Raw genomic sequence first — 27,071 nt, forward strand, 5'->3', positions numbered from 1 at the left:
TGTTAATTAAATAGCCTGAAAAAATTTCTGGATTTGTGTAGGTCCGCTACTACTCTGCCTATTATGCTGTCAATATAAATACATGTTCATTTCAATCAGCATTTCAAGATATGTAATTACTACATGTTTTACAAGATGTTTACTCAATGGAAATCTAAGATATCTTTGCTGGGAAACTGATACGTGCTCATTTCAAGATAAGAAAGCTGCAGTAGACAATGAAATTTTTTAAGATTAAAACAGATTCGTAATTTGATAAAGTAAACATTAACAGTACATTAGGAATGCAAATTAGGAGCAACTATATCAAGTTATCAACACAACTTCTCATTACCAGAACCTTAGGATATTGAGCAAGAATCAAATTTTGAACATAAAAATTACAATAATTAAAAAAATATATAATAATAATTAACAACTAAAATCAAACGATGGTTTGTCTTCGCTCAACACTACTCTAAACACTAATGTGGCGACTATTTCATTGGTTCCCACTCCAAAGCAACACTTGTTGTATGAGCACAGCAAGAAATGTGCCGGTGGTGATATTTATCACATTGACAGCATCATTGTTTAACTACATCCAAATAAATGCAATAACATTTTTATAAATTTATTCATTGACGACTCCCAACAAAAAATAATTAAGTGACCAATATAATTTGGGAGGAAGCATATACTAACCCACTGAAAATCTTCTTTATCTTGTAGAACTGCACCAATATAGCTTTCCACAAAATTAGCAATTTGAGATGCCACAACACAAATCACAGCTTGTGGTATATCCAACTTAAAAAGAAAAAATACTTATTCAAAAGTTGCACCAAAAATAGCCCCATTTGCAAATGGTAATGAACTACTGTGTTTGGGGCTTTCATGTTATTTTGAAGTTGAGACATGTAATTTAAAGGCATATTAAATTATTTTTTACCAGGTCAGCTGCTTTACAGTAAACAATATTTAAATTCACCTTGCTTAGTATTAATTTAGTCAGTGCTTCGGAAAAGAAATCTATTGGAGTAAGGGTTAAAATTACAGGAACTTAATGGAATATACAACTTAAATAAGCTAATGGTTGGGAGTGAGTTGCAAGCACCTGAAATTTGGTCGGTCAAAATGAATACATGAAAAGCAAATGTTCAGTTTAATTTGTAAATCCGGTAAGTTCAATTAAAAAAGAAACAAGATTAACCGCCAAAAGAAGAATAAGTAGATATAAACAAAAGCATTATGGACCACAGCGTGTAAGTATTTTTAGAAAGAAACCTCGCCAAGGTAATAAGCGATAGTGGAGAGAAGAATGGAAGCGAAGAAACCAGCAATGGTACCTTCAACACTAACAGCCCCCTCGGTACCTCTTGGTACCACTTCAAAATTTGTCACAAGGTACCTGCTCTAAAGACAAAAGAAAAAAAAATTATGTACTTTAAGAAACTGGATCCTAGATCTATTTCAGATTTTGGTGCGATCTGACTGTTAGTCTGTTATGTTGTTTTTGGGTATGGACTTCCATTGTGTTTAGTTGCACGTCAGAGGATTAAAATGAAGAAATACAAACTTAACTGAGAGCCAAATTAATGCTAATGCCTTGGAATAAAAAACAAAATTAAGATAAAACTTGGATCTATTTCAGATCAGTTATAGGTAAACCGTTGGATCCGAGAGTCTACGTAACGATTAAATTTTAAGACAAGCAAAGATTTAGAGCAAAGAGATAATGCGCAATCTGAAGTCTAAAAGTGAATCTATTGTAGACTTAATTAAAAAATGAAGGGTTAAACAAGGCTCAGTGCAGTTAGTTTATAGCTGAAATCAAGTAACCAGTACCTTACCATTAGTAGGGTTGTTCATTGGGTCGGTTCGGTTAAAACTGAATTAACATATTTTATTCGGTTTTCAAATGTATAACCGAACCAACCGAATTAAACTTGTCAACCAAATAACAACCGAACCAAAATAACCAAAGTAAATTTCAGTTTGTTTGGTTGAACTGAAACAAGAGAGATTAAATTTTAAAAGGTCAAACTCAATACGTATACAAATATATTTAATAATCATGGAAGTAAATATGAATTATATACACAAGTTGTTGACATAACATGCATTGTTCAATTCCATACAACATATGTAGATGTTGTAAAATATCCAAACCAAAATTTGAACCATCAATCACACTAAAGCATGGAATTGAACCAAAGTTCGGTCGGTTTGGTCCTTTCAGTTTTGAAAAATCTAAACCAATCAAAATATAAAAAAACTGAAGAAATTCATAAATTCAACCAAACCGAGAAACCAAACCATTTAATCCGAAATTTTTCGGTTCGGTTGAAAACAAAATAAACCGGACCCAATACAGTGAGCATAACTTACGCTGTCTTGCCATATGCCTTGCCGATTTCACTAGAAGCGGTATCACTCAACTTTGTACAGAAACTCGCAACAAACCCTAGTTGCCACAGCCCGGCAAAAGTTTCCCCTCCAATACCAAATATTGTCAGAAGAGCGCACACACAGCCGGCTGTACCGGAACCAATCACACTCCCAGGACCCCTCCTGCCTCCTCTCTTCTCTGCCACCCCCATTGCCTCTTTCTGTGTTATCTTGAGCTTGGTTGCAGCTGTTCCCTGTTTATCTAATTGACGTTTAAATCAAGGAATATTAACTGCGTGAAAATTCTAAATACAAGTAATTTAATTAGTGTATGGATTAGAACTAGAATTCATACTGGCATTGGGATTGTGTTCCTAATTAGTAATAGTATTTTTTGCATCGAATTCAACTCCAGGCCTAAGATTTATACTCTACTACAAATGAATAGAAATAATGAAAATACGTTATGGGAGTGCAACATTTTACTACCAGCTGTTTAATTTCTTGATAGAAACATGTTCTTCTTTAAACAACTGACTAGAGTTAGCATCTTTCGTTTGTTTTGTTATAGATAAACCGTCCCTCTTTTTATATTGGTACTGTAGTACATAGTAAATCTGGGATTCAACTTACCAGAACGAAATAGGATGCAACAAGGAGAAACCCCGACGAGCCAAAAGCACGCCACGTCAGACTCCCTAGCAGGAAAGCTGCTCCAATTCCTGAAATGGAGAGTCCAGTGGCAAGGATCGGCGAGCCAAGAATAAATATTAGTAGATTACTTCCAATGGACGATTTCCACGTCGGAGGAGATGCTTGAAGGATGCCAATTAGCGTCGACTGTAGCTCGGGAAGGCTGGAGAGAGAGACGGCGTTTAAGGAAATGGAGTGGTTATGACTGGTGAAAGAGAGGTAGGAGGGGATCCGACTGGAGAGGAAACGAGGACGAACTGAGTAGAGACTTTTCGGCGTGAGGGGATAAAGCGGGAGGAGGAGGCCTGACGCCATTGTTGCCGCTTGCGCAAGTGAACACTTTTTTTTTTTCTTTTGAGAAGAGCGAGTGAACACTGTTGAGTCCGTGTAGAGGGCTTTGAATCCTTTGATGCAAGAAATAATAATACTACTGCATTGTATGCTCGGATTAGGCGAATTTGGGCCGTCGATAGCGCTGCAAAATTAAAAGGGATCGACTAACTGCTTTAGTTTTCTTAAGTCTAAACTAAACTAACTGATGTATAAAATACAACAGAGACCATTAATTATCGGGTTAATTATCTATTTATCTTCAAAAACTTTTTTGATTTCTTATTTAGGCTTGCACTCTTTATTATATATAATATACCCCTTAACTCTATTTATCATTTTTTATTTAGTCATACAGTTAATTATTTATAATTTTATTTTATTAGAATTTGTGTTTTCCAATTATACTCTTCTCTTAATTCTTACTTTTTTTTCCTTTCTCCACATCATCATCTTCTCTCTGCACAACAATAATTGCTCCCAGTTTCCTCTTTCATGGTGGCAACCTTTATCTACGTTTTCTAGAATATTTTGTCAGAAAGGAGAAACGATAAAGAATTCTCTCCTCATAGAAGGCTAAAATGCATATATTCTGACTTTCTGAGAGTTAGTTCTTAAATTTTGAACTTAATCTCCATTTTTGTCTTTGTCTTCCTTTTTCTTGTTTTTTTTTAAGGATAAACGCCAATATGATTGCATTCAGTTTTGACTTTTGAGAGATAAAAATGCTGGTTACGAAAGCATTTAATTTTGAATGTAGTAATATCCATCGGACATTGCATTTTGCTCAATACTTTAATAAAATTGAAATCCATAATTTATTCATCAGATTAAGCAAAATTCTAAATCCATAATAAATTGAAATAAGACGATTGATTGAGTTGGTCAAATTAATGAATTAAATTTGTATTTGATGTATCTTCTATTGCAATTGGGTGTATGTGAACATGTTTGGGCAAAGTGAAAGGAGGACTGGAGGAGCAGGAAGTTAGAAGGAGAAACCAATCTCTGCCAAGGCCATTATCATTATGGGCTTCAAACACTTCTCTATGCTGAATGAAAGGAACAATGGGTCACATAACGCAACGACACTGATGTGGGTTTCGGTGACACTGCCTTGTCTAAAAAAATTGAAGCACGACATCAGATTTCTCTGGGACTTGAGGTGAGACGAGTACCTAGGTGGCAGGGTTGCTTGATTGGTGGAGAGGTGCATGATTGGATGGGGTAATTTACCACAAATTAGAAACTGGAGCTGGAGGTAGAGGTAGCAGATGGAGTGATGTAAAAAAGAAAGAGTTTCTACTTCTTAATAAGAATGGGCATTTTTATCTTTTAATATTTTAATTAATGTTTAATTATATATAACTTCAAAATTATTGTATAATGGGTAAAAAGGAAAGAGTTTCAAGAGTTAAGAGGCAAATAAGATATATATATATATTCAAGTGTTTAGGGATAAATAAGAAATTAGAGAAGTCTAAAAGGTATATGAAAAATTAACCCTTAATTATCTAAGAAAATTACTAATTATTTGGGAACCACTTATATTTAAAAAAATTTACAACTGACATGTCTATGTATGGATACTTGTATGCACAAATATTGTCATATATATCTAAGACATTAAGTATTAAAAAAAAAATGTACATCAATTTTCTTTTCTCTCTAATCACACACCCATCTTTTAGTGTGTTTTTTTTTTGTCTATTTAATCTCATCAATATTTCTAATAATCCGTGAGAAATTTTGCGAATCTAAAACCACGAATATCTTCTACGTAATTTTCTTTTTAAAATGAGATCTATGACGAAGTACTTTCGGGTTCTTCATTGTTCAAGTATTCATACCTCGATGTGCAAGTATTCATACCTTGTCAAGTATTCATCTCTAATATGTCTAGTATTATTCTCTCAACTGTCAAGTATTCATACTTAGTAAAGTATGCATATTTATGTTGTAAAGTATCTATGAGAAACCCACATACGTGTCTTTGGCATTAACTACTTGGGGACCACTACTAACCTGGAAGGGGTGCAAACGTCGCTTGAAAGCGATCACGATAAAGACCACACGCTGTCAACGTTGTAATTATTGTGAACGTTCATTTTTAAAATATCAAGTATTCATACTTATACATTAAAGTGTGAATTTTTATGTTGTAAAATATTCTAGAAAAATCCCTAAATGTGCTTCGTGAATTAGCTACTTAGGGGACCACCACTGCACAATCACCAACACGGTAGTTTTTGTAAAAATAATAAAATATTAATATATAAAATTTCAAGTATTCACACTTACGCATTGAAGTGTGAATTGTTATGATGTAAAATAACTTAAATTAGCAAATCAGTTAATATATTTAGTGCTTGAATGTATTGATAGGTACTAAATAAAGTATTAATAATTAATAACTGAAGTATGAATTGTTTGCATATGACATTTGTATTTCTAAAAAAAAATATATATAACATATCAAGTATTCATACCTAAGGTAAGTATTTCTAAAAAAATATTAATATATAAAATTTTAAATATTACCAAGAATAAGCAAATGTGTAACAACCATAAACTAAATAAAGAGGAACATATTCATACCTCATTGAGCAAGTATTCATATCCAGTCAAGTAATTATTTACAAATACCTAACATACTTCTAAAAAAATAGGCACAAGTACGGATGCCTATGCCAGCAAGTATTAATATATAATGAAGAGGGATTTAATTACACCCTTTTTTTGGTGACACCGGATTACACCCTATGTTTTTAAAGTTCAAACAGTCAATCCAAACCGTTCAACATGATGGATATGTTAAAATGTGCTTGTAGATCAAATTTTACATTTTTCTGAATTTTTTTACTATTTATTAAGATGGATACAAAAATTCAATGGTCTGAATATAGCGATTTTGTTAAATACTTAATAAATAGTAAAAAAATTCTAAAAAAAATGTAAAATTTGATATGCAAGCGCATTTTAACATATCCATTATGTTGAACGGTTTGGATCAACTATTTGGAGTTTAAAAACTTTGAAAATGGATAGTGTAATTCGGTGTCATAAAAAAAAGGTGTAATTGAATCCCTCCTCATATATAATATATTAAATATTCATACCTAATATATTAAGTATTTTTAATAAAATATTAATATCTAAAATTTTAAGTATTCATACTTATAGATTGAAATGTGAATTGTTATGTTGTAAAGTAACTTTAAGCAGTTAATCGGTTTGATGCTTGAATGTATTGATAGATACTGAGGAATGTATTCATACTTATAATTGAAGCATGAATTATTACGTTGTAAAGTATTGATATCTATGCATCCAACTCCTATTCATATATAGAAGTGTTGATCCATATACAAAGAAATGTTGTTACGTAAGAATTCAATTCTTCCTAGTATAATTACTTTACATTGTATCAATTTTGCAAGTGTTTAAGAATTGATACATATATTTATAAACAAAAATATACACACATAAGAAATAAAGTATTCATACCAAATAAGAACCAAAATTATTCATCACAAATAAATAAACTAAATGCATTTTAATATAATGAAACTAATTGGAACATTATCCTGGGGCTACTTCGGTTCATACCATAGACTAAAGGTTTAAATAGCGTTTACCGCATCATAGTGGACTGGTTGAAAAAACAGCGCTATGCTCAAATAGCGCCGATAGCGTCATAATTTTTATGGTACGAAAACACTATAGCGACGCTATTTAGAACCTTGCCAGAGATAATTGGAGACATCATATGTGGGGTTTGGGAACCCATTGGTATTTTATTATATGATTGCTTTGATGTCATTGCAACTCCTCTTATACTAGTGCCCTGACCAGAATTCGAGTTACCCGCATCCAATTCCACCTCATTGTTACTATTACAATTAGATGTTTCAGGTAATTCTTTCAAGAGCCTACTTCTATCAATGCCCCAAAATTATTCATAACAAATAAATAAGAGAAATTTAGATATATACCCATCATAACTTCATTAATTAAATATTTACCCATCAAAACTTTAAATTTAGTTATTTCTCCATCCAATTCCATTCATATTATTTATATCCCCATTTTGTGATTTAATCAATTAAAAACACTAATTGATATTGATTTAAAAATAAAATGATATTTTTACCCTTATGCATTCTTTCCCTTTGCTAACAACCGGTTCTCTTCTTCTCCATTATTTATTTGATTTCTTTTTTTTTTTTGCAAAAGAAGAACTTCTGATAAAGACAACAGGTTTCTCTCCGCTATCCATTAGGAAAATTGATCAGCTGTTCATCGAGGAACCAATAATACATGCTCAGTTTGCATTAAGCTCGATTAGTAAATAATGGACTAGATATGCATGGTATCATTTTCTCAAAAAGAAAAGAAAAGAAAAGAAAAGAAAAGAAAAGAAAAGAAAAGAAAGATATGCATGGTATCAAAATCAAGAGTTATTAAATGAGCTACACTTTTCCAATGTTACAAATTACAAATTTTGGACACATAATGACATTGCAAATTATCTCATGGATAGGGAAGGTCATTATCAGACTAATTGGTTCCTCAATGGAAAACAAGAATTTTTAGACTCAGATCAACTTTCCTAATGGATAGTGAATAGAGACCTGTCGTCTTTCTCAGAAGTTCTTTCTTTCGCAAAAAAGAAACCAAAGAAATAAGTAACGAGAAAGAAGAAGATTGGTTATTAGCAAAGGGAATGAAAGAACAAGAGTAAGAAAGTAAATTTTTTTTTATCATGTTTTTAATTTGATTAAATTATAAAATGGGAATACAAATAAGAGTGAGTCTATGGTACTATGCATATTACGATTTGGCCCGTAATATGTCTCAATATTTGACTTTTCAAAATCCTAACGGTCGATCCGAACCGTTCATCTTGTTCTTCATATTAATATGTGTTTGGAGACTAAATTTTACATTTTTTGAAATTTTTTACTATTTTTTTAGATTTATTGAAAATCACTGTTTTTGGATGGTCCAGAATTTTCAGATCAAGTGATTTTCTAAATATCTAAAAAAATAGTAAATTTTTTTCAAAAAATGTAAAATTTGGTCTCCAAACACATATTAATATGAAAAACAAGATGAATGGTTCGGATCGACAGTTAGATTTTTAAAAAGTCAAATATTGAGCTGTATTACGGACCAACCTGTGATATGCATAGTACCATAGACTCGCTCTACAAATAATATAAATGAATTTGAATAGTTAAATTTAAAGTTTTGATGGATAAATATCTAATTTATAAGATGTGGGGTTTTATTGGGCCGTCACTATTTATCCGCTGAATCTCTCTCCCGTTCCGGATTTCTTTCCGCTAGGGTTTCATTTTCGCCTCTTTTCACAGATTCGCCGGAATCTCTCGATCGCTTTGCTTCGTTTCGCCATTAGCGAGATAGTGAAATCTCCGTCTCCTAATTTAGTTTCTAACCATTTCAATATTTCCCGAAACAAACAATTTCCTTCTTCGGAGCTATTTATGGCCAAAATTGTTCTCCATCACTGGTACTCTTTTCAATTCCTTCTCGAAATGTTATTTTTCCGAGATAATTTTCTTTGCTACTGATTGGTTGTGAACTTGCTTTGGTGCTTCCGTTTCTGTTTTTTTTTTTCTAACAGTGGTGTTTTGTTGTCAAAGGTCCTAAACCCTAAATCCAGGCAATGGTTTGTTTATGAAGTGAGTGTTTTCAGTAGCGTCTCGGTACCTGCTGGTACTGGCATGCACCAGCTCAATTTTTTGCTGGTACTTGATTCCGGGTGTTTTGTTCAATTGCTTTTATTCAGTGTTTCTGGGTTTTTCTTTGTTTTTTTGAATCTTACTTGGCTTCCTACGCGCTGCTTGGAGCAGGATGGAGTTATAATCTTTTTTTGAAAACCTGGCAGAAGCTGCCACGTGAAGGATGGAGTTATAATCGCTCATCAAACCATACAATTTTCTTTTCGCACTTAACTTAAAACTACTCGATAACTATTGAATTTAATGTGTATTTGCCAAATGATGTTGGGATATTGCGCAAGGGCTTCGAGCACTTGTAGGGCTTTCCCTATTAAGCTTCTATGAGATAAAATTTTATTACTCTTCCCTTCTGATGGTCCGTTTTACTATGAACAAAAAATTGAAGTACTCAAATTTTCTCTACTTATAAATATTCTGTGAAAATGTTAAGGCTGTTGGTTGATGACGTTGTATTTTCCTTATAATTTTACACCTCTCACTTTTGCGCACGCACGCACGCATGCACTCACACATTGGCATGCATGCACATGTAAACACACAATTTTAAGATTTGGCATTGAAGTCTGCCAGATGATATTGGGATAATTGTGCAATGGCTTTGAGCAATTTCACACTGGAAGCAATGATATAAATGCATATTTCTGTACCTTCCCTTCTGATGGCAATTTATCAATTTAACTTTGGGGTTTTAGGAGTTGGGAATTTTGTGAATTAAATAGACTTAATAGCAATAATTATCCAATGTATGTCTTGCAACTAGCTTTAATACTTTATTTTGTTACCATTTCAGCCTGTTTCAGTACCGGGGCTTATGTTATATTTTCTCTGACCCTAGTTGATTTCATTCCGCTTGTATCCAGCATATATATTTTTTTTTCTCTTTTCTACATTAATCTTTTCTTTCCTTTTCAGATCAAATATGCCCAGAAACTCTACTCCTAGTTCTTCTAGCCCGTCATTAGGTGGTCGATCTGACGACCCTGCATGGGCCCATGGAAAACCTGTTGCAGACTCCAAAAACAGCAGCATCTGCATTTATTGTGATAAGAGGTTGAATGGAGGTGGCATCACCCGCCTCAAGTACCACCTAGCGGGTGTAAAGGGTCAGGCCCAGGTTTGCCAAAATGTGCCAGAGAATGTTAGATCTCAAATGAAACGGCTAATTGCCAACTTAACCACCCATCAAACACCAAGGAAGAGAAGAAAATCAAAAGTAGACAATAATAGTGATAATAATAACACTGATAATAATAATGCTATAGTTGAGGATTCTGGTAACTTAATCACACCCGCTAGTAGATCAGGCAACTTAATCACATCTAGTAATAGGTCAAAGCCCAGTGGGTCCCGGCGCAATGTAGGTCTTCTTACTGCGCTTACAACCCCACGAAATGAACCTTCAGCAAAAAACGGGTCACATGTTGAACCCGTTCGTGAAGCCCAATTGGCCATTGCAAAATGGTGGTATGATGCAAATGTGCCCTTTAGCGCTGCCAATTCGAGTTACTATGAGGCCATGGTGGATGCTATCGGAAGAGTGGGCCCAGGTTTCAAAGCCCCCAATTTTAATGATTTGCGTGGTCCGCTTTTAAAGGAGGTGGCTTTTGACATCAAAGAGTATATTGCTAATATCAAGAAAGAATGGGGGGTTTATGGGTGTTCTATAATGGCTGATGGATGGACAAATCAGAAGCCAGATCCGATTATCAATTTTTTCACTTACTCTCCTGGGGGTACAATGTTTTTAAAATCAGTTGATGCCTCAGGGCTCAACAAAAGCAGAGAGGCTCTATTTGAGATTTTTGACCAGGTCGTTAGGGAAATAGGTCCCGAGAATGTAGTGCAGTTTGTCACGGATATTGATGAAGAGCATAAGAGGGCTGGTACAGCCTTGCAACAGCGGTACGGCACATTCTTCTGGTCTCCTTGTGCTGCCCACTGCATTGATTTAATTTTGGAAACCTTTTCGAACCAGAGTTTCTTCCCTTTTATCGATGAAACGCTAAAAAAGGCCAGGAATGTCACGAAATTTATTTACAACAATGCCTCCATTCTCTCCATGATGAGAAAAGAGTTCACCAATGGTCATGATCTGTGCCGTGCTGGTATCACCAGGTTTGCAAGTCATTTTTTAAGCCTCCATTGCCTCCTCAAGTTCAAAAAGGAGGTACGCCAGATGTTCTCTTGCCGCAAGTGGATGGAGTCACCTCATGCAAGTGGAAACACTGGAAAAGAAGTTGCTAACATCATTTTAGAGGATAAGGAGTTCTGGGCCCAGTGTCAGCACATAGTTGAGGTAACTGAGCCCATAATTCGTATTCTCCGGCTGGTAGATAGCGAAGAAAAGCCTGCCATTGGGTACATCTATGAAGCAATTGAAAAGGCAAAAGAGGCCATAAAATTGCGGTTAAAGAACAACACGTCAGTTTTCGGGCCGTATCTAAGAGTGATTGACACCATTTGGGAGAAGGAGCTTTGTAGTCCCTTGCATGGAGCAGCGTGCTTTTTGAACCCATCAGTTTATTTCAAAAATGGATCTGGGAAACAGAGTGATGTTAATAGGGGCTTGCTCAACACAATTACTAGGTTGGTACAGAGTGATGAAGTCCAAGAGAAGATTGGGATTCAGTTGGAGGCATATAAAAGGTCTACAGGTGATTTTGGTTTGCCTCTTGCGATTCGACTACGTGACAAGCTCAGTCCAGGTAGAGATTTGAAAAGCAATTCATTTCATTTTAAGTTAATCAAGTTTATAAAAGGTTTTTGGCAATATTACACCCAAATGTTTGCTGTATTTGCAATGACTATCTCCATTTCTCCTAGTTGCAATGGCAACCTATTATTTTTCATATTAATAACAAATAAAGGGTACATTTACTGAATGAATGAGAAATGATAGGTTTCTATAAAACATAAAACTTCTTTCTGGGAACATTATTAATTTTTGTAGTTCAGCAGCATCTTATGATAGAACTATAGGAGGGTAAGTGGAGTATATGCAGTCCAAAGGAATAAATAGTCCATTAACTGAATTTCTTGATTGAATTCCACTTCTTTTGGATATTTTGCTGTAAATATTGGATGCCAACACCTTTTTAAAAAATTATTTGTAATCTTGTGTTTTTTTTCCATGAATGTGTGTTTTTTTCTTTGATAAATGTCATAAACTTGCCCCGTCAAACAGGATCACAATCAGAAAGAAAATTACTAAACTACTCCTAGCATTTTCATGCTAACTCTAGCAATCTATTATAGATCTTATACAAATTTCATAACCAAAACATTATAATTTGCTTTGCTTAATGAGTTGGCTTTAGAAAAAGGAGCTTGGAAAGGTGATTTTCATGGGATCTGTATATACCATCACAATATGCTAATTATAGATTACTAGTTGCAACATCTCAAGGATGGTTTGTTAGTCGCACAGTAGAAATGGGCGTCAAAAAGGACAAATTGCATTATGCTACCCAAAAATGTGTTATTTCCAAATTGGTCCATCAACTTTAAATTTGTTCAAATGACACTTGGAACTATTTTAGGAAGAGTCCAAATTGCTACATTCATTGAGCTGTTTTAGGAAGTTTCGATAATGTTGCTGCTTGTTTTCTTCTGGCATGGGCATGTGATGTCGCATCTGACTAGTGGGTCCTACCACCATTTCCTTTCCTCCTTTTTCCTCCTTATTATTTTTTCCTTGTTTGTCTCCTTTCTATTTTTGTCCCTCCTGACATGTATCTAATCGATTACCTCCATACAGTTTCACTTCTACTACACCGCCACTGTCTCTTCTCAGTTAAGAAGGATAAGTACTGGGATGTAATGGAAAGGTTTTCCTAAGGGAAATTAATACTTCATTCCATCCATTATTTTGTTGGTTGTAGAGTTCTTTCCTTCCGTTCCATTACACCCTATGCACTACAAAAAAATACGCCCCACTTTGGTGACTACAGGAGGTAATGAGTTTCCTTCTCCAGTTTGTTATTTTTTTTCTTTTCTTTTTTCTAGACAATATCAGAAAAGCTAGGGGATAGAGTTCAGGTCAATTGATTAGTTTTCTTTCCACCTTTCCAATTCCTGCATTTTTGACTTCTGTTCAACAAAACATATTTGCTATTCTGTGACTCACCCAGAAAAATCTGAAGTTGTCTACAGGCTTAGTTCTATGTAAATGCTTTCCAACATTAAAATTAGTTTAATTAGAACAACTGGGATTTGTAATTAAAAATTGGGCCAAATTTGAGCACTTAAATTAAGCTGTTAGTTATCTGATTATTGAAACGACTTCCTTTTAACTTTTCTCTTTTGAAGTATTTGGGGCCTATGTAGTAAGACCTCATGTGCATTGAAAGAAGAATGGTTCTTGAGAGAGAAAAATTAGAAAAGAAGAGTGAAAAGAAAGAGAAGATTGGTGTGGACCCAGTAGTCAGATGCCATGACATGTGAGTTGACTAAACCAACTTGAAGTATACCATATAGTATAGTAACCAATGTAGTCAAAATAAAAGTTTAGGGGGACCAATCAAGAAGTCCAGTAACATGTTATATAAGAAGAATGTGAAGTTTCAACAGAGTCTATGCAAGATAAGCTATTAAGCTAAATTAAGTGATACAAGCCATCAAGCATGTTGAATCTTCTAACTTCATTATTACTTTATAGTGAGCTTGTTTAATATATTTGAAATTTATTTTGAATTTGAGTATAAAAGTCAGTCACGACCATTGCAGATAATTCTAGTGGTCACGAGTTTCGTATTGTTAAATCCAATCCCTAATAATTAAGGGGAAATAATTCCTTTGGGGCCGTTCGGCAACAAAGGATTAAGGCTTAATCCGCTTCCTTTAGCTTCCTTAGCCACTTAATCCTACTGAACACTGGTTCCTTAGCGCGGATTAAGAACACCTCCTTTAGCTTCCTTTTGTCGGGATCTTAATCCTCTGTCCAGACTTTAAGGCACCCATACCCCTTCCTTTTGCTTTCTTAGCTTTTACCCACGGATTAAGACAGCTGAACATCAGTTCCTTAGCGCTCCTTAATCTCTTAATCCTTCACTCTTAATCCTTTGTTGCCAAACGGCCCCTTTAAGGTTAGGGAATGAGAAAAACTGTTGAGGATGGCGAAAAATAATTTAGGGTGGCATGTTGATCATCATGTATGCTTGGTTTATTGTAGTTGCATGGTGGGAGCAATTTGGGAATGAAACACCAGAGCTGCAGAATTTTGCGATGCGGGTGCTGAGTCAGTGTTGTAGTGCAACAGGATGTGAGAGAAACTGGAACACTTTTGAGTCCCTTCACTCCAAGCGGCACAACCAGATTGAGTACCAGAGACTCACTGACTTGGTCTTCGTTCGCTACAATTTGAAACTCCGTGAGAGGTAATGAGAACATTTTTTTTTTGTGTGTGTTGTGCATGGGTAATTTTATTATAAGTGCGACTATAGTCCTATGCATACTGCAGATTGGTACGTACTATGGATCAGTATCTCCGTTTTCGAAGTCCAAATAGTCAATCTTAACCATTCAATATGATTTCCATATGAAAATGTGCCTGGATGCCAAATTTTACATTTTCTAGAATTTTTTTTAATAGGTACAAATTAACTTGATATAAATATTCTACACCATTCAAAGTAGTGATTTTCTACCTATCTAAAAAAATAGTACAAAAATTCTATAAAATGTAGAACTTTGCCTCCAAGTATATTTTCATATGGAGATCATGATGAACGGTTCGGATCAACTATTTAGACTTTGAAAATGAAGAAATGGATCTGTAGTACGGATCAAAGTGTGCTATGTATAGTTTTGTAGCCTCTCTCATTTTATTATGACTATGGAAAACATAACAGCATCATTTCTAACCATATAATATAGTAAACCATACATGAACTGCATTTTCCTGTTAAAATGGGTTAACTGTCACATATCCCCAGTCTATTTAAAGAAGTGCTGTACCCTCTTCATCATTTGAAATAGGAATGAAGAGGGATGAATAAGAATTTACTCTGTTTGTTGAAAAAGTAAACTTTTTTTTTTTGGCATTCTATCAAGGTTGCAATGAAATTTTAAAGCTTTACTGGGTTCATGTACGACCTCAGGGAAAATAGTAAGAGCATCTCCAATCCAGCAATTGAAATTAATTGCTAAACAACGGTTATAGAAGTTTTAGGAATTAAACTAATGCAATGGTGCAATTAATTTTAATTTCTTTCTATGTCCACATCAGCCCATCTTCCTTTTTTGTTAGAGAGAGAGCACTAAGAAAGAATTTGGACCAATTAATTAGCCAACGTGTCATTAAACAAATGTTTTCTTTTAAAGCAAATTTGCTAATTTAGAAACTGTGGTACATCCCAACAATTATATTAGCAATATAAAATAAATCACTCTTGTAGATGCTCTAATGATATCTTGCATTTGCATACCCCTGAAAACTTGCCTGATAGAATCACAAAGAATCGGCCGAACATGTCAATTTTTTAGATTTTTTTTGAGTAAATATGTTTACTTGAATACTTGCTGAGATTTGCTTTACATCCTTCATATCTAGTCATCACAAGGAAAAATCATCCAGTTTTACGTCTTCATCTTGCTTCACCTGCACCAAAAAAGTGTTTTGGTGATAATGTTCATATAATATTATTACAGGTTCTTGAAAAAAGGCGCCCCTGAATTGTCCGATCCCATTAGCCATGACAATATCAACTTGTTAGGAGAATGGGTCACTGAAGAGCCAAGCCTGTTTGATAGTGACGATTTAGATTGGGAGACCATTGACGGCCCAAGTGCACCAGTAAACCTAGACTATGAAGAATTGCCATCTTCTGATGGCGAAATTGTTGCTTATGATGAGAATTCCTCATTTATGACGACTCCTCAGCGTTTCGACACTTACAATATCACTTATGATTAGCAATGAATATAGGTAATAAGGCTATATGCAGTGATGTTGTTTGTAATGTATGTAATGAATAATTTTACTGTAGATCGTAGTGTAGCTCCTTATAGACGCTGTACTTGATTTCAAATATGTTTGTATGTATCCTGTACCTCTAGAAAATGTCAATTTAGCTTTTGACCCTAGATTTTTTTTCATAATTTTGTTATAATGATAAAAAGTTGGGCTCTCCAGACTCGAAAGGGTGCAGCAGGCCAGCAGCAGCAATTGAGAATGGGTCAATAAGGATTTCGAGAAGTTGGGCTTTTCTAGGCACTAAAGGCCCATGAGATTGGTGTTCTGGTCAAATGGTGTCATTTTGTTTCAACGAAGTCAAAAGGCTAAAACATCTCATGCATGCGATACTCCACGTGACCGAAAATCACGTGTCTGAAGTACCACGTGTACACCTTCCTCTGTTGCCAGATGACATAGTTCTTGGGAGTCGAAAGAAACACAATGAAATAGGGAAATAATTTCTTCAAGAAATCTATGGCTTCAAGTGATGAGAAACCAGGCTCCACTCCGATGATTGGACCGGGGCCCACACTGCCTGGGAAGGCGAGAACTCTTGGTTCGAAGCTTGTTGATACTGGTGCTCAGATGTTACAGTCGGTGAAGCCCGTGAAGCAGATGAACATGCATGCTTGAACCTTTGCGCTGTACGGGCACGATCTCAGCCGTCAGATTGAGACCCATCACTTAATTCAACGGGTCAACCAGGATTGCCTTCAATGTGCCGTTTATGACTCGGATAAACCCTCTGCCCGTCTGATAGGTGAGCAATTTTTCTAAAGTGCTGTTGTAGTTCTTTCGAAAAAAGCACACAGTTTTAGGTTACTGGTTTTTTTCTTTTTATTTTTTTATTTTTTTTTAACAATTTAAGGCCATATGATGGTTAAGTTGGGAATTTGGAATTGCCTCCTGATTTTATTAGGCATGGAGCGTACAAAAGTCTAATTGTACAAATTGTAGCATTTTTAGTGTTTCGTTTGTGATTTGTCTGGGCCTTCTGTGGGTATTGAACAATGGGTTTTGTGCTCATAATTAAATAAGATTTATCACGAGTTGATAAAAAATTGATTTTGCATAAGTGTATGCCTGTCCTCAGGAAAATTACTTTTATCCCCAAATCTAGAGAGCATTAATCCTCTATGAAGGACAAACAAAGCATTGAACCATTTTGTCCCCTGGTTTTTGTTTATCCACAAACAATAACTGATGGCAAAAGCAAAATGAATGTGTGAAACTGATATATTACTATATTAATTTCAAAATAACCTAGATGAACTTCAATTTCCTTGACTCAATTAACACACTCGATTGGCTAGTGTTCATCCTTGTTGGCATGGCAGGCATCGAGTATATTGTATCAGACAACATCTTTGAACCCCTACTGCCCGAGGAACAAAAGCTATGGCACTCACATGCCTATGAAATCAAGACGGGTCTATGGACTCTACAAGGCATGCCCGAGTTACTTCAAGACCCGGAACACAAGTCCCTAACTAAGACATATGGCAAGTTCTAGTGCACCTGGCAAGTCGACCGTGGAGATCAGCTCCCACTCGGTGCACCGTCCCTTATGATGTCGCCGCAGGCAGTGGACATAGCACGTGTTAATCCCAAATTGGTAAAAGCGAGACTTGAGGTATGGGGTCTCGGCCGGAGATGTGAAGGAAAGCAGGGTTGAGATGGATGAACCAGAGTGGATTAATCCCAATACAGATTACTGGAAGCATGAACCAGAGTGGATTAATCCCAATGCAGATTGCTGGAAGCAGCATGGAAAAGGGTTTGCAATTGATGTGGTGCAGGTGGAGATGAAAGGCACTGGTGCATTGATTTGAATTATAAATGTGAGGCGAATGTAAACTATAAGCTTTACGCTGAGAATAAGATCAATTGTTCCCTTTTGTGTTTTAACGAAAAAGAGACAATATAATTTGGCTTGATTATTTGCTGATCTGTTGATGAATTCGTTATTTAGATCATTATTTCTTAAGTTGGCTACTTTGTGAATGCAAATCTGAAATCTATGGAAAAAAAAAATGGGGAATCCAAGCGACAAAAAACGGAGAATTGAAGCTGTTGAAATCTATTTACTTGTAAGTCAAATGTATTATAATTTTAAATTTTGGAATTAATTTAGTATAAAGTTAAGTGTTCAAAATTAAATGGTTTATAAATTAATTTTAATGTATTTATTTTTTGAATTTTTTTAGCATTTCACTCTATATAAATTAGTTTGAAAATTAAATTTTTTGTATGTAAATGCATTACTTCTAAAATAATTTTAGATGAATTTTAACAGTTTAAATTTGTTATTTAAAATCAATCCAAAAAATTATAGAGTTGAGTTCACAAAGTAACTTTGTGAACTTAAAAACACTCCAATTCTATAATTAATTTGACTCTTTGAAAATTTCTCCATTGTACTCAAATTTCGTTGATAACATTTATTACATAACCATAACACCAATCAACTGAGCTTAAATTACAGATTTAATCAAAGGGAAAAATCTGATGTATATCCTTTAAATTTTTGGATTTACGTATTTTTCGTTCTGAAATTTTTAATTTTTCTATTTTTGATGAAAGCTTATTTTAAAAAAAAGATTTAATTACAAAATATATGTATTATATTTGAGATAAATATTCAGTTTTTAGTTAAGTTGTTTGTGAAAACTGAAAAGAAATAATTAATTTCTTTACTTATAATGCATGCAAATTGATATTTATATACATTTAGATATATGTCAGAGAGGAAAATAAATTATTTATTTTTACGAACAATTAATTATATATGTTACATAGTTTAAATTTTTTAATGAAAAGGATAATAAAAGATATCATAAAAATAATAAATTGAATAAATTTTGTGAATTTTTAAAATTTAGAAGGACAAATATGAGATATTATGAATTTTAAAAAGAAAAAAAATGTAATTGTACATAAAGTTTCACTATATTTTATATCATTGACACTTCAATTAAAAATAAATGTCAATTTTAATATCAATTTGGTCAAGTTTACCTCAAAATTTTGGCAGAGTATCCATATGATCCCATGAGATTCCACAGTTCTGATATAAAAACGTGAGGATTGGAAAGAATTAATATGTTTCTTTTTAGTGGTCCTAACTTTCCTATTCTAATTTGGAATAAAATCTTTAATTGTCAGATTGTTCCGTAGAAACACAGGTTAAAACCAAGCTTTTTTAACGCATAATTCCCTTAGCACCTTTGTTTGAAGATACGAAGCAGTATAGAAACTGCTTTTGTTGTCTACTTGTCTTCAGAGCAGGGGAAGAATCTGAACAGTTGGCAGGTAACCCAACATTAATTAGTCTTCATTTTACTATGATTTCTTTTTTTTTTCTCAGGTTAGGTAATCAAGTAAGCTGTTAAGGTATCATATTGGGGACATGTTAAAGGTGGTGAATTTGTTTATTCCTGTAACTGCCGTACGTAATGCAAATCCTTTTGCAAACTTTTCATATATTCCCTCTTTCCTTGTTCGTTGGGTCAAGAAAAGAAGGCTTTTAGTAGCATATCCAAGAATGCTTTCCTTCAATTATTCTGCTAGGATATGCAACATATCTGCTTTAAAAATTGAGCAATTTGCCATAAATTTTATTCATCTCATTTCTCTGTTTCTGTACATTCTTCAGATTGAGAGAGAAGGAATTTCAGAGCATCCAAAGGGAGTCCTAGTGTTGACAAATAAATCATGGGTTTTCTCGCAACCTTGGTAAAAAATTTACATGGTCTTGTTGGGTAAGATAATTACAACTTGCTTCGAATGTATCTTTTTTTTTCTTTTTTGACTTTTTACTTGAATGTAATTAAGATTAGGTTGAATGAAATGACTACAAATTTCTGCATACCTAGAGTGCTTTCAAATTTGAAGATTTTAGTTTGTCTTTATTTCAAACCTTCTTCCAAGTTCATCAAAATAACACCGAGTCAAAACTTTTCCTTTTAAGAAAGACTCCTTAATTACTAGAATATAAAGGCTTTTGTGAATAGAAATTTGCTATTTATAATAAATTCATTAGTAGTATAATTATTGAATGAAATTAAATTTTCTCTCTTTTCTGATGTATTACACTATTGTATGATAATTTGGTATTTAAAACTAATGTTAACTTTCCATTATGTACATGTTGGTGCGCCAGTCCGGGGGTGACTCTAATCTATCCACTGTAAGTTGATCTTTCTTGAGTCTTCTAATAATTTTTGGTACCGATAAATTGTAATTTGATCTTTCATTATATATGTTGTAAATTAAATCAATATTTTCATAATCAGATATGCATCGGTTCGTGCAATTGAGAGTCCATCTTCAGTGGATGATCAGCAATGGCTTACATATTGGGTGATTCATTCCTTTATCACTATTTTCGAGCTCACCTTCTGGAATGTTCTAAGATGGTATACTTTTCAACATCTACCGCAAAGAAACTTCTGTCTGATAATTTAGATTAATAACCTTTATGAGCAAATTACAAGTTCAATTACTGTTTTTCTGAACAATTAATTTACATTTGTCTATTGCCATCTAACAGGTTTCCTCTTTGGCATATCATGAAACTATTGTTTTGCTGCTGGTTGGTGTTGCCGGTATTTAATGGGGCCGCGTACTTATATGAAAATCATGTGAGAAGATATGTTAAGATCGGTGGCCACGTGAACTCAGTTTACTCAGAAAGGCAAAGAACGGCAATGCAAATGATGAGTCTGGATGCAAGGAAGGCAGTTGAGAGATATATCGAGAGTCACGGCCCTGATGCTTTTGATAGAGTCATCCAAGCGGTAACAACAATAACAAAAACCTTTGACCTTTATATGATTTTGAAGCATTTCAGGATGACAGTATTGAATATGCATATTAATTATGAATATGTTGTAATGTCTTGTGCAGGCTGAGAGGGAAGCAAGGCGTTCAAGCTGATAACTTATATCTCAGAAGAATTGTTGAAGGACATTGGTTTACTTGGTTGGGATCTTGGGAAAAAAAAAGAAGGTTGGGGTGTGCTTGTGTGTGTGTGTGTGTGTGGAGAGGGGGTGAGGGGGATAGAAAACATGGAGTCATGTATTTTAGCCAAATCTGGAATCGGGAGAGTCTGTTTATAAGCTTTGAGTTTGTGTTTTTACAATTGAGATTGACATATAAAGGTAGTTTTTCTACTTGCAAAAACACAACTGTTCATTTTATCACCTAAACTAATAGAGTAAATAAGAGATAATACCCATAGCCCACTGGGCCTATGTCAGAAAACAAGCATAATTATTTATCTCTATAGTATACTATATATTCCTCTTGGGCTGAACTCCTAATAAACCAAGCAGGCCCAAAATTAGTCTGCCTTTCAAATCAAGTGCCATATATCAGGGAGAAAAGTTTGGTACCGATGTTCATTGCAAGCAAATTTGAATCGGATAGACATTGAAGCTGTCTGATGTTCATTGCAAGCAAATTTGGGTCCGATCTTAAATGACCTCCGATGCCTATTGGACCCAAACTGCACTATATCAGGGAGCCTATTGCCTTCCGGAAGCATATTCTCTGCGGAGTCGTTCCGTGCGGAACTGTGTGGAGCTTTTAATCTTGTCCGTTTGTTTCGGATCAAACGGACTAAATTAAAAGCTTCACAAATTTTGAGAATTTTTTTTTCAATTCGGATAAGATCTGATCTGTTCCGTCCGATCCGAAACGAATGGACCAGATTAAAAGCTCTGCACAGCTCCGCACGAAACGACTCCGCAGAGGATACTATTCCATTGCCTTCCTACATTGCATTGCATGTCTAATTAATCAACTCTTAAAAGTGTAATAACAAACAATATTAAAGTATAAAAAAATAAGAATAAAAAAACAAAGAAAGAGCATTTACACCAATGGTCCTTTAAGCATGAGAAGTAAAGTTTCATCATTTTTAAATTGGAGTCCTCTTTGGTCCCGTCTCAGTGGAATTCGTATCCTCTGCATTAACTCAAAATGGAATGTTTTGAGTTAATGTCAACCGTCTGATTTCAAACAGAGTTAATTCGGCACCTACCTATAAGTCTATAACATAGTGCGGATCTAATCTGCACGAATCTTAAAACAGATAAGACGCTTGAGATTCAGATTCTCTTTTGAGTTAATGCAGAGGATACACATTCATCTGTGTCCAGAGTAAAATTTGAGACAACTCCTGTATCAACAGTTTATTGTTTCTGAGATCTAGACTTTAATGTGATTATTTCAGTTACATAGATTGTTGAGCTTTTCTGACGGTAGATTAATTATAGAACTTTTTTTTATAAACCATAATTAGAAAAACCATTTTTATGAAACCAATATGATTATTTATTTATTTTCACAAAAATCATAAGAATCGAAATGCCACTTTGGTCCCGAATTTTTTTTTTAAAATTGAAATGACAATTTAGTCACAGGTATTTTTACAACTTTTTAACGTATTTTTTTCTCGAAATATGTAAAAACGGCTAGGACCGAAATGACAATTCGGTTCCCCCCCAAAAAAAAAGAACTAAATTTCATTTCGGCTCTTATGATTTTTGTAAAAAAAAAAAAGGTAATCATGTTGTTTCATAAAAATCTTTTATCTAATTATGGTTTATAAAAAAAATTCTAGATTATAGATGGACATTTTTTCAAATTAAATCATAAATCATATTGTAAAAAAAAAATGCCGCCACCTCACCCGTCACCCGAAATGGTAAAAAAAACAGAGAGAGTAAAAGATGCACACAAATTATCTTATTCAAACTCGTACAATCTAATAAATGAAAGCACAAGTTCCACACAGACATATGTTCACACCTTCAAAAGAACACCACATACATTTATCAAATGCATGCTTAATACTACACACACGATACATGTCAAGTCACTATTGTATCTATAAAAAAGAATTAAGTTCGCTTCGATCGATCAAAGGGATTTAATACATTGCATTACAATTTAAATCTGAGCAAGTGTCCGAATGTCCATCGGATACGAGTCTCGGTCGGACTGAGCTTGGTACGATCTTTTGCCGATGATTATGTTGGCCGCCTCTGAGGGGTGGAATGCATCCCAGAAGAGGTATTGATCCCGGTTTTGGCACGGTACTTGGTACGGGAGGCAAGTGTACTGGCCATTGTTCCTTCCTACTCCGCAACAGCCTTTATTTACGACAGTTAATCCTGAAACCAATACCAAATAAATATTTTAGCCCACAAATTTATTAAGGCACAATTAAAAACAGAATTCATATCACCTAAGGTAACAAAATATTTCCTTTTAGGTCCGGACCGTCAGGATCTAAACAAAATATTAAGTCACCTGAGAGGATATGGATTCATTAAAAGCATGGGATGATGTACTGTAACAAATCTGGAAGCACACATGGATCACAACAGAAAATACGAAATACCAATTGGCGCCAAAAATAAAAAGCCCGAGACAGAAGAGTAAAGGCAACTGGTAAAGAGCATTAAATCAAGGAAACCTACCCATTGATTGTGGGTCCCTCGCAATATCTTCAAAGATATGGTAGGCATTAATGTACGTAAAGTGTGCTCCTGGCAGTGTGTTAAACTGGTCCACTAGACCGATCAACTTGTTATTGAAGATTTGAATCGCACTGTCGATGTTTGCAACGCATGTGACACCATCTGAGCTACGCTGAGCCAGCTCGTTTGGGCTGCACCCGACTTGGCCTACTCCGATCAGGGCCACCTTCCGCGCACCGTTCTCGTATAGACTCTACATAAAATGGTTGCATCTTTTATTACTTTTGGTAACCTTGTTTATTAATTGCAACTTCTCAAATAATTTACTTGTGAATGTGGCTATGGTACTATACATAATGTGGATTGGTCTGTACTACAAACTAATATTTTTGTTTTCAAAGTCGAAATAGTTTAAATTTTACATTTTTTACCTTTCTAAAATCACTTCCTTTGACTGGTCTAGAATAGTTAGATCAAGTGTTTTTCTACCTTTCTAAAAGCTATAAAATTTGATTAATTACATTTCAATATGGATATCATATTGAATGGTTTAAATTGATTGTTTGAGCTTTGAAAATTGAGATATTAGTCCGTGCTCTGTAGTATGGATCAATATGTGCTATGCATAATACGTATACCATAGCCTTATTCTTAACTTATAAAGGATTAAAAACTTACCCTAACAAAAGTTGTGTACCGTTGGATGAGATCATCGGCGTACTGCTCAGGAGTGTACCGGGTACCGGAGTTGTAAAACATGGGCATGAAGTAATTATTTAGGTAGTCGTTGGATCCCATCCCAACTGAGAAGATGCATTTGCTAAGATAATCCGCTGCGCTATCCTCATCTCCTAAAATGCTAACCATTTGTTGAACCGCTGTTTGGTAATTTCGGACCTGACCACTGAATGGTATCCTTGGACCCTGTTAATTACAGCAGAAAAAAAATTATAACCTTAATTAGTTCAAAATTTTAAGACTTACTTTTGTTCTTTACTAGAGGTTGGCAATAAATAAATTGAAAGAGACATAAATAAAATTAAGGAATATATGAATAGTACAAGTGTACAACTGTGTAGGTTCTGGCTTAAATCATAATAAATGTTGCAACAAGAAAATGTTAGTAGGTAAGCGGTAAGCCTTGTACAAAGGTCGATTTTCTATGTTCATCTTTGCTTTTTGTTTACTTTTACGTAGTAACATGCATGGCCTTCATACCGATCATTAGGACCATTTGTCTTTTTTAGAATTTTCCCTAGCTAGGGATATTGGGCACCATTTTCTGTCTGATGAAGTGAAAAGAAGTGAAAGAAAGAAAAAATAAGCATGCATGCAAATATCAAATTAAAAACATTTCGAATCCAATAACTTTGTATTATGTAGAAACCAGTGTCATAACATTATTTGTGAATAAAAAATAATGACGGAGAACCTTCTAGTTTTGAAAAAAAATAATTCAGTTTTCTTAGTTCATTTTTCTAATTTATACATGTTAAATTATCAAATAATAAAGTGCGATATTTGGTTGGTCTGTGTACGCAAGTGACACAGTGCTGATAGCCTGATACTTTTCAGTTTTCAGCGATTAATTGATGAGGATACCGAAAAGCATGTGCTCGCAATAAATTACCAGTTTTACTCAGTTAACTGTTCACCTCTTTAATTAATGTAAAGTTGAAAACTTCAAATTGAGCGTACCAGTTGTTGACCGGTTTCTTCTCTGATTCCAGCAGCAGCTGAAGCGAAGTTGACGCCCGTGAGAAGCTGATCACCGTTTGTACTTGCATATGGTGGGATGTAATTGTCAAATCCAAGGAGCTTCGCTGTTTGTGTAAAAAAAAAAAAAAAGGAAAGAAATTATTGTTATAGGAGCTCCATATAAAATGATCAAGTTAATTTCATTTTTGATAGAGCAAATATTTTAACAGAGCACAGTTTTGACTTCATGCAGCGCTGTTTTGTAAGAAGCCAAAACTGCTCTGTTAAAATCATTACCCTTTTTGAAACCCTAGACTGGATGGATGGGCATTTAATATTTATTATTTAGCATAAAATGAGAATTAAAACTCTAAAACCAACTTTATATGAGCATTAAATTTTAAACCTACCTTCCATGCTCTCATGCAGCATGTATTAAATGAGAGTTGTATTTGGTTATTAATGATGCCGTAGGCATCATCCCTAGTTGTCTGTCTAATTTAAAATGTATGGATCAGATTTACACCATTTAATGACTTACAGCAAATGTTAATTAATTTTTTCACCTGGATAATGCATAAAATTCCCTATAAATTTAATTATTGATGGAATAAATAGCATAGTGAAGGAAAAAAAAACTAGCTGATTTTTGAAGCCCATGGCATTATTGGGTAACCTAGTACTAACACTTCATACATTAATATTAATATGTCTTTGTCAAAAAGTTCGTTAAACGAAAATATAATCTTATCATATATACCTATCCCATCGCCATTATAATAGTGTCAAATCATTGTATGGGATGACAAATAAGTTTCCTTATTAAACTCAAAAAGGTTATAAATAGGCCCAGAAAGCTACGGAAAGTGACTAACTTATAATTAATTGAGTACATAACAACATATATTCATAGTTTATTAACAATGCAAACAAAAAAAAGGGAGGATATATCTATCCTTTTCTAAACCTGATTTTGTACCATTGGTCTGATACATTTCATTAATAAACAAATTAATGTATCTTATTTGAAAAAAAATGATAAATTAATTTTGAAGCCGAAGAAGTTTTTTTATCTGTTGGCAGTAAAAACTTACCGATAACATCGACAGTGGTGAGTCCATTAGTGAACCTTCCGGAAGCTCCACCAGGGAAGTCGATGCCGTAAGGCGGGTAGTTTGCACGTGCTAGCGATGCCATGTCGTTGTTATTGCCATTATCGACAAGTGAATCACCAAAAATGAAGTAACATGGCACTTGTGGCTCGGACCAAACTGGACCCGAGAATAGAGCTAGAGCTAGGAAAAGAACCCAACACACTCTAGGCAAGAGTTCTCTCCTTGAAGAAGCCATTTTTGATGTTTCAGTGAATGTGGAGAGAAAGGGAGAGGTCTGAGGTATTTAAAGAACCAGGAATGTAGACTTGGTCAATGGAAATTATTGCCAATTTTTATTGCTAGTTTTAATTTTGCGCGTTAACTTGCATGCACCTTGGTTTTATTTTTATTTTTGGGGTTGATTTATTTTGGTTGGGTAGGAGGCGGTTGGGTGTAGTTTGATTTCATTTTGGGTGCATTTAATTCTCTAGTATGGTGCATGTCTTTTGGGTTTAGTTAGCACCATGCTTTGTGGCAGAGTGGCTGTTTGGCTCATCAGTTATCTGTTCTAAGTTCTAAGTTCTAAGTTCTTACCATTTGATACTTTTGATTATAAATAGGATTCGGATCGGAGCGGATTGGATTCGGATCGGATCGGATTGGATCCGGATGT

General features: G+C 34.5%; 4 protein-coding genes and 1 pseudogene across 6 annotated transcripts; 3 read left to right on the plus strand and 2 right to left on the minus strand.

The window, feature by feature from the left end:
- Positions 1-306: 306 nt before the first annotated feature.
- On the minus strand, positions 307-3,436 carry LOC144546914 (integral membrane protein (Protein of unknown function DUF92, transmembrane)). Its single transcript, XM_078295505.1, has 5 exons — positions 3,004-3,436; positions 2,371-2,624; positions 1,267-1,390; positions 685-789; positions 307-577 (listed from the first exon to the last, which is right to left on the minus strand). The coding sequence occupies exons 1-5, from the start codon at positions 3,376-3,378 to the stop codon at positions 482-484; spliced, it is 954 nt and encodes a 317-aa protein (XP_078151631.1). The 5' UTR covers positions 3,379-3,436; the 3' UTR covers positions 307-481.
- A 5,290-nt stretch (positions 3,437-8,726) lies between these two features.
- LOC144547048 (uncharacterized) lies at positions 8,727-16,242 on the plus strand. 2 transcript variants are annotated; one of them, XM_078295657.1, is made up of 5 exons: positions 8,729-8,929; positions 9,044-9,101; positions 10,074-11,866; positions 14,332-14,536; positions 15,810-16,242. In XM_078295657.1, the coding sequence occupies exons 2-5, from the start codon at positions 9,097-9,099 to the stop codon at positions 16,072-16,074; spliced, it is 2,268 nt and encodes a 755-aa protein (XP_078151783.1). In that variant the 5' UTR covers positions 8,729-8,929; positions 9,044-9,096; the 3' UTR covers positions 16,075-16,242. The 2 variants fall into 2 exon arrangements, with proteins under 2 accessions (XP_078151784.1, XP_078151783.1); XM_078295658.1 differs by lacking the exon at positions 9,044-9,101 and having other exon boundaries at positions 8,727-8,929.
- Positions 16,243-16,372: 130 nt separating this feature from the next.
- LOC144547049 (oil body-associated protein 2B-like) lies at positions 16,373-18,066 on the plus strand (annotated as a pseudogene). The gene is made up of 2 exons (XR_013508974.1): positions 16,373-16,876; positions 17,454-18,066. The product of XR_013508974.1 is annotated as an oil body-associated protein 2B-like (transcript).
- Positions 18,067-19,681: 1,615 nt separating this feature from the next.
- Positions 19,682-21,149, plus strand: HVA22F (HVA22-like protein F). Its single transcript, XM_078295606.1, has 5 exons — positions 19,682-19,877; positions 20,279-20,305; positions 20,412-20,534; positions 20,669-20,915; positions 21,025-21,149. Exons 1-5 carry the CDS (start codon positions 19,831-19,833, stop codon positions 21,052-21,054), a joined length of 474 nt encoding a protein of 157 aa, XP_078151732.1. The 5' UTR covers positions 19,682-19,830; the 3' UTR covers positions 21,055-21,149.
- A 1,718-nt stretch (positions 21,150-22,867) lies between these two features.
- On the minus strand, positions 22,868-26,688 carry LOC144547053 (GDSL esterase/lipase At4g18970-like). Its single transcript, XM_078295661.1, has 5 exons — positions 26,399-26,688; positions 25,305-25,429; positions 24,285-24,530; positions 23,607-23,859; positions 22,868-23,297 (listed from the first exon to the last, which is right to left on the minus strand). The coding sequence occupies exons 1-5, from the start codon at positions 26,652-26,654 to the stop codon at positions 23,074-23,076; spliced, it is 1,104 nt and encodes a 367-aa protein (XP_078151787.1). The 5' UTR covers positions 26,655-26,688; the 3' UTR covers positions 22,868-23,073.
- Between the last annotated feature and the right edge of the window lie 383 nt (positions 26,689-27,071).

Source organism: Carex rostrata, chromosome 30 (genome assembly GCF_964058835.1).
Source record: "Carex rostrata chromosome 30, lpCarRost1.2, whole genome shotgun sequence".
NCBI classification, from domain to species: Eukaryota; Viridiplantae; Streptophyta; class Magnoliopsida; order Poales; family Cyperaceae; genus Carex; species Carex rostrata.

Coding starts and splice junctions, on each gene's coding strand:
- LOC144546914 (XM_078295505.1), bottom strand. CDS start 3,378: ATGGCGTCAGGCCTCCTCCTCCCGCTTTATCCCCTCACGCCGAAAAGT. Junction 2,625..3,003: donor TTGCATCCTATTTCGTTCTG/GTAAGTTGAATC, acceptor TTAGATAAACAG/GGAACAGCTGCAACCAAGCT. Junction 1,391..2,370: donor AAGGCATATGGCAAGACAGC/GTAAGTTATGCT, acceptor TCTTTAGAGCAG/GTACCTTGTGACAAATTTTG.
- LOC144547048 (XM_078295657.1), top strand. Junction 11,867..14,331: donor ACGTGACAAGCTCAGTCCAG/GTAGAGATTTGA, acceptor GGTTTATTGTAG/TTGCATGGTGGGAGCAATTT. Junction 14,537..15,809: donor AATTTGAAACTCCGTGAGAG/GTAATGAGAACA, acceptor ATATTATTACAG/GTTCTTGAAAAAAGGCGCCC.
- HVA22F (XM_078295606.1), top strand. CDS start 19,831: ATGGGTTTTCTCGCAACCTTGGTAAAAAATTTACATGGTCTTGTTGG. Junction 19,878..20,278: donor AATTTACATGGTCTTGTTGG/GTAAGATAATTA, acceptor TTGGTGCGCCAG/TCCGGGGGTGACTCTAATCT. Junction 20,535..20,668: donor TTCTGGAATGTTCTAAGATG/GTATACTTTTCA, acceptor GCCATCTAACAG/GTTTCCTCTTTGGCATATCA.
- LOC144547053 (XM_078295661.1), bottom strand. CDS start 26,654: ATGGCTTCTTCAAGGAGAGAACTCTTGCCTAGAGTGTGTTGGGTTCTT. Junction 24,531..25,304: donor AAGAAACCGGTCAACAACTG/GTACGCTCAATT, acceptor TGTAATTAACAG/GGTCCAAGGATACCATTCAG. Junction 23,860..24,284: donor GGTACACAACTTTTGTTAGG/GTAAGTTTTTAA, acceptor CATTTTATGTAG/AGTCTATACGAGAACGGTGC.